Genomic DNA, 6,902 nt, shown 5'->3' on the forward strand with positions numbered 1-6,902 from the left:
TGACCCTTCCTTCAGTGTAGTATGGGCAAGGCCTCAACCACGCACTGGGCAAAGCAGTGCCCTGTATAAGTTACTCATCAGCCTCTCTTAAGAATGGTTCAGTTTCCTGCAGCTTGGGAGGTTACACAGTAGGATGCAGGACTTGCAAGGGTGAAATCTCTGGTGCCACACATACCAGAGTACTGCCCTTGTTTGTTCTCCACCTTGTTAACAAACAAAGCTTTAAAAAATACCAGGAAGTGGCACAGAGGATAAAGTACTGGACTCTCAAATGTGAGGTCCTGAGTTCAATCTCTGGCACAGCATATGCAAGAGTGATGCCCCGAAGCTCTCTTTCTCATTAATAAGTGCTAAAATAAATAATAATACCTTACAGTTTTCACAGCAAACAGTACAGTTAAAAGATAAAATTACTGCACCAAAGAAGAAGACCCTGGGGTGGGGGGAAGGTTCAGTCCTGGAACATGATGGCGGAGGAGGATCTGGGGGAATGAAAACTGAGGAATGTTAAGCATGTACAAACAAACAACTGTTATTTTACTGTTGACTGTAAACCATTAATCCCCCAATAAATTTTAAAAAGGTAAAATTAGCAGCCTGGGAGATGGCACAGTAGAAAAAAGTGTTGGACTCTCAAGCTTGAGGTCCTGAATTCAATCCCTGGCAGTGCATGTACTACAGTAATGTCTGATGTTCTTTTCTCTCACTCGCTCTCATTAATAAATAGTACTTTTAAAAATGACAAAATTAGTGGTCCGGTAGATAAAGCATTGGATTCTCAAGTATGAGGTCCCGAGTTCAATCCCTAGCAGCACATGCACCAGAGTGATGCCTGATTCTTTGTCTCTCTCCTCCTATCTTCCTCATTAATAAAATCTTTTCTTAAAAAAGACAAAAATTGTGGTCCAGGAAGTGGCACAGTGCATAAAGGGTTGGACTCTCAAGCATGGGGTCCTGAGTTCAATCCCCAGCAGCATATGTACCAGAGTGATGTCTGATCCTTTCTCTCTCCTCCTTTCCCTCTCGTAAATAAATAAAATAAATATTTAAAAAAGAAAAAGACAAGCATTATAGGAAAGGTCAAGTAAACTATTTTATTTTTTTTAACCAGAGTATTTATTTCTCAGCTCTGGATTATGGTCGTGTCAGGGACTGAACCTGAGACTTTGGGGCCTCAGGGATGAAAAGTCTTCTTCATAAACAATATGCTATATCCCCTGCCCCCAAAAAACAACTTTTAGCAGTTTGGGAATTAGTACAGAGGATAAAGCATTGAACTCTCAAGTATGAGGATGTGAGCTTCATCTTCAACATTGCATGTGGCAGGGTGATGCTGATTCTCTCTTATTCTGTTTCTCATTAACATTAATATTTTAGTGTATTGAACCAAAGTAAAAGACTTGGGTGAGTCAGGGGAAGGGTTCAGGTCCTGGAACATGATGGCACAGGAACTAGTGGGGGTTGTATTGTTATGTGGAAAACTGGGAAATGTTATGCATGTACAAACTATTGTTATTTACTGTTGACTGTAAAACATTAATCTCCCAATAAAAAAACTTAAAAAAAAAACCCAGTAATATTTTAAAAACAATCTTGATAGTTCCCAAACAAGGTCTTATTTCTAATAGGCTGGCAGAAGATCTTTTATTGTTCAAGCTGAGATACCTCAAATTATTTTACTAATAATACTTAGTGAATTACAAAATGTTCTCCCATATTTCATTTTATAATGGTAATTTTTTTTCTTTTTTTTACCTCCAGGGTTATCACTGGGGCTCAGTGTCTGCACTATGAATCCACTGCTCCTGGAGGCCATTTTCCCTTTTATTACCCTTGCTTATCGTTCTTATTATTGTTTTTGTAGATAGGACAGAGAAATTTAGAGAGGAGGGGAAGACAAGAATAGACACTTTAAAAACTGCTTCACTGCTTGTGAGGTGAGCGCCCCAGCCCAGGTGGGGAGCCAGGGCTCTACCGGAGATCCTTACACCAGTTTCAGTGATTCATGCCATATACGCTTAACTGCACTACTGCCCGGCCCCCTCTTTGGGAGGGATTTAAGAAACCAATAAATACCCCAAGTCTTTAAAAACAGAAATACTGAGAAGGGGTGGGAGAAGGTGGACGGATGGTGGCGTACTGGGTTAAGCACGCATATTACCATGCACAAGGACCGCTCCCCTACCTATAGAGAACTTCGAGAGTGGTGAAGCAGGTCTGCATGTATCCATCTTTCTCTTAGCTTCTATCGCCTTCCCTCTCCATTTCTCTCTGTCCTCTCAAAAAACATACTAGGTGGTCCGGGAGGTGGCGCAGTGGATAAAGCATTGGATTCTCAAGCATGAGGTCCCGGAGGTCCCGAGTTCAATTCCCAGCAGCTCAAGTACCACAGTTCTTTCTCTCTCTTCTGTCTTTCTCATATATAAATAAATTATTTTAAAAGAAAGAAAGAAAAAGAAAGAATGAAAGAAAGAAAGACAGACATAAATGGCTACCGGGAGTGGTGGATTTATAGTGCCAGCACTGAGTTCCAGCGATAACCCTGGTGGCAGAAAAAAAAAAAGGAAGAAATACTAGTGGGTTTCATTAGTATGAGTTACAATTAAGAACAGACTTACAGGAGCTGGGTGGTGGCGCACCTGGCTAAGTATACATGTTACAATGTACAAGGACCCAGGTTTGAGTCCCTGGTCCCCACCTGCGGGGGGGGGGGGGGGGGAAGCTTCACGAGTGGTGAAGCAGTGCTGCAGGTGTCTCTCTGTCTCTCTTCCTCTCTATTCCCTCTTCTCTCTCATTTTCTGGCTGTCTCTATCCAATAAATAAGTAAAGACTACTAAAAAATTTAAAAAAAAAAGAACAGTCTCAGACTCAATAGTATATTCAGTAACTTTTAAGACAAGACTAATTTTCATTATCCCTCTCACTAAATTGTTGTTATATCCTAGAGACACTGGAAAGACTAAAAGGTATGCTGAAAGTTGCATTTCGTATTTCTCAAACAGCAACATCTGTGTTTTGAGAAATGCTACGTAGACAACTGACTACTATCCACTCATCTTTGACCCACATAAAGGACTTTGTTCTATTTCTCTGTGACTTCACTAGAATCTGCTTACACATTAGGGAGCAGCACTGATTATGAAATTTTAGAACAAACTCTGGAACACACTCCATCAACAACAGAAAATAAATGTCTTCTGTCATCTTGTGAACAAATAAAAATCTTGCTAATTTCTTTAAGTTTGTAAATCCAGCTCATGTAACTCAGAAACACAGTCAACGATGAGGGGGGCCGGGCAGTAACGCAGCGGGTTACACGCACATGGCGAAACACAAGGACCAGAGTAGGGATCCTGGTTAGAATCCCCGCTCCCCACCTGCAGGGGGGGGTCACTTCACAAGTGGTGAAGCAGGTCTGCAGGGGTCTTTCTTTCTCTCCCCCTCCTCTCTCAGTTTCTCTCTGTCCTATCCAACAACAATGGCATAAATAACAACAATAATAACCACAACGGCAACAAAGGGGGAGTAATGGCCTCCAGAAGCAGTGGATTCCTGGTGCAGGCACCGAGCCCCAGCAATAATCCTGGAGGCAAAAAAATAAACAAGAACATGCGGCAACTTATAAACATTCAGATTTAGGCTGCCAAAAATAAATGAATAAATTGTATTTTTTAAACTGAAATGGAAAGGGAGACCAGGGATTTTGTTCATTGGTAGTGCACATAACTTCCACCATATATACAAAACATGCTAACAAAAAACAAAAGAAAGAAAGGAGGGTAGTGCAGCAGGTTAAGCACACAAGGACTGATGGAAGCATCCCAGTTCAAGCCCCCGGCTCCCCACCTGTAAGGTCGCTTCGCAAGCAGTGATGCAGGTGTCTTATCTTTTTTTTTTTAATATTTATTTATTCTCTTTTGTTGTCCTTGTTTTATTTTTGTAGTTATTATTGTTGTCGTTCCACAGGACAGAGAGAAATGGAGAGAGGAGGGGAAGACAGAGAGGGGGAGAGAAAGACAGACACCTGCAGACCTGCTTCACCGCCTGTGAAGTGACCCCCCTGCAGGTGGGGAGCCGGGGGCTCCAACCAGGATCTTTACGCCGGCCATTGCGCTTTGCGCCACTTGCGCTTAACCTACTGCGCTACTGCCTGACTCCCTGCAGGTGTCTTTCTCTCCCCTTCTGTCTTCCCTTCCTCTCTCCATTTCTCTGTCCTGTCCAAGAACAACAGCAATAACAACAATAATAATAACAACAATAAACAAGGGCAACAAAAGGAAAAAAAAAAAGCCTCCAAGAGCAGTGGATTTGTAGTGCAGGCACTGAGGCTCAGCAATAACCCTGGAGGCAAAGAAAGAAAGAAAGAAAGAAAGAAAGAAAGAAAGAAAGAAAAGGGCTCTGAAGGGGGGGTAGGTGGTGGCACACCTGGTTGAGCACACATTACAATTTGCAAGGACCTGAGTTCAAGCCCCTGGTTCCCACATGCAGGGGGAAAGTTTTGCAAGTGGTAAAGCAGGGCTGCAGCTGTCTTTCTCCCTATCATCTCCTTCCTTCTCGATTTCTGGCTTTTTTTATTCAATAAATATAGATTAAAACATTAAAAAAAAAGAGCTCTGAAGGTGGTCCTAAGGGCTAGAGTAAATTTTTTTTATTCACAGTAATTAGGTTAAAGGAAATAATTAGGTAACAAATGTAACAGAGGCAGCAGGATAAGGAATAACTAGTACTACAAAAAGACGTCTTTTTTTTTGTTTTTGTATATATGATTTAATGTGTATTGATGAAAATATTGGGAGTTCTTATAAAACATAGAAACCTAAAAGATGAAATGTCCAGGAAGGAGGCAAAAGAAATGATAAAGACCAAAGGAATCTTTAACAAATATCATATAATTACTGCATCTTTATCTAAATGCCAAAAAAAAAAAAAAGTGTTCATTGCTAATCAAAAAACAAGGCACAACAAAAGCCAGATGGTTTGAGGCAAGGAGGGCCTCTTTTCACTGGAACCAAGGCATGTTTCCTGTAAGGTCTCATCTGCGCAAGAGAGTCATTTAAACACTGCTGGGTTTTCAGAATACTTTATATTCATTCTGAGTTCTGACTAGACGTTTTTCATCCACCCCTCTACATTCTGTTGTTCCAAACTCAAGATTCACATGCATATATGAAAACGGAATCAGCTAATGCTCCACTGATTTAAAGGTCTGCTCTTGCAACAGGAAAATCCCTTCTGATTTCAGCAGACCTCCTTTTCTACAAAGAGCAAAGTCACTTTACACTCCAGTCACTCAAGATTTAGATGCCTGAGCCCCAAGTCCTTGCCTGATACATGAGACTGCAAAGTGGGGTGTCTCCACTGACTAGCAATAGGCTACAAATGGCAGTCTTCCAAAAGGCATAAACACAAACTGTCAACTATCTTGCAAATAATGTGTCATTAACTCTGTGGAATCACACCGGTCAGGATAGGGACACCACAGGCTGTGTCTTGATAGTTTGGACTTGAGTATGCTAACTTATTCTATGCTAAGGCATAGCTCTCTCTCTCTCTTTTTTTTTTTTTTTTTAAGATTGATTGCCTGTCCGGAGGAGAGTGGAGAGAAGCAGAGCACCACTCTGGCACATGCAATGGCCGGGGACTGAACTCAGAACCTCAAGCTTGAGAATCCAGTGCTTTATTCACTCCGTCATCTCCCGGGTGGTGTCTTACCTACATATGTCATACTTACATTTTTCTTTCTTTCTTTCTTTCTCTCTTTTTTTTAAATACCAGACCACTGCTCAGCTCTGACTTACAGTGGTGCGGGGGGAGGGGGGGTATTAACCTTTGGAGCTCTAGACTTGTGAGTGTTTACATAACCATTATGCTATCTGCCCTCCACTCTGACCTACCTCCTGTTTTTATTTTATTAGTGGTTTAATAATTTAATAATGGGGGGTCGGGCGGTGGCGCAGTGGGTTAAGCGCATGTGGCGCAAAGCGCAGGGACCGGCGTAAGAATCCCGTTTCAAGCCCCCGGCTCCCCACCTGCAGGGGAGTCGCTTCACAGGCGGTGAAGCAGGTCTGCAGGTGTCTGTCTTTCTCTCCCCCTCTCTGTCTTCCCCTCCTCTCTCCATTTCTCTCTGTCCTATCCAACAACGAATTGCGTCAACAAGGGCAATAATAATAACCACAACGAAGCTACAACAAGGGCAACAAAAGGGGGGGGAAATGGCCTCCAGGAGCGGTGGATTCATGGTGCAGGCACCGAGCCCAGCAATAACCCTGGAGGAGGAAAAATAATAATAATAATTTAATAATGACAGGACTGCGGGATCAGAGGGAGATATGCCTACTTTTTGAACCACATGATTTCATCAGGATCTGCGATGTCGAAGTCCCTCATCTTCTTCACCATGGTGGCACTCTTCCGAACTGCCACCTCGTATCGCTGACTTCGAGAGAGGAAGTTCATGTCCTCGTGCTGGAAGTCCGGGTCTTTCAGAATCAGGTTCTCTGCAAGGAAGGGCAAGGGCAGCAGGAGTGACAGCAGCTCCGGGCTCCCTGTCGCCTCCCTGGCTGCCAGCCGGTCAGGGCCTCTCTCCCCGGCCCGCTCGCCATGGGGGTGCGGACTCCCCTAAAGTCTAGGCCCGGGAGAGCCACCCCCACCCTCCTCCTCGCAGGAACCGGCCTCGCCAGGCCCGTCGCCCTCACCGATCTCCCGGCGCCGCTGGGTGTTCTCGGGGCTGCCGTCCAGGATGTGCGTGAGCAGCTCCGGGTTGAAGCTCGCGGAAGCCCGCTCCCTGCGCAGGTCCGGGTTCATGGCGGCGGCGGCGGCGGCGGCGGACTGCGAGGCGGCAGCGACACGGCGAGTAGCAGCCCCGCCGGCGCGGCTCTCGTAGCAGCCCCCGCGCCCCGCCC

General features: G+C 44.3%; 1 protein-coding gene across 3 annotated transcripts in view; it reads right to left on the minus strand.

The window, feature by feature from the left end:
* Positions 1–6,896, minus strand: part of ACOX1 (acyl-CoA oxidase 1) — a 48,990-nt gene extending 42,094 nt beyond the window's left edge. For 2 of the 3 annotated variants that reach the window (XM_060202788.1, XM_060202789.1), the window contains exons 1-2: positions 6,696–6,896; positions 6,338–6,497 (exon numbers count right to left, since the gene is read on the minus strand). In XM_060202788.1, the coding sequence (XP_060058771.1) occupies positions 6,338–6,497; positions 6,696–6,804 (269 nt within the window). In that variant the 5' untranslated portion in view covers positions 6,805–6,896. Of the gene's footprint in view, positions 1–6,337; positions 6,498–6,695 lie in introns of those variants that run through there. The other variant, XM_060202790.1, reaches the window with a different exon arrangement.
* Positions 6,897–6,902: the final 6 nt, after the last annotated feature.

This window comes from Erinaceus europaeus, chromosome 12, assembly GCF_950295315.1.
Source record: "Erinaceus europaeus chromosome 12, mEriEur2.1, whole genome shotgun sequence".
NCBI classification, from domain to species: Eukaryota; Metazoa; Chordata; class Mammalia; order Eulipotyphla; family Erinaceidae; genus Erinaceus; species Erinaceus europaeus.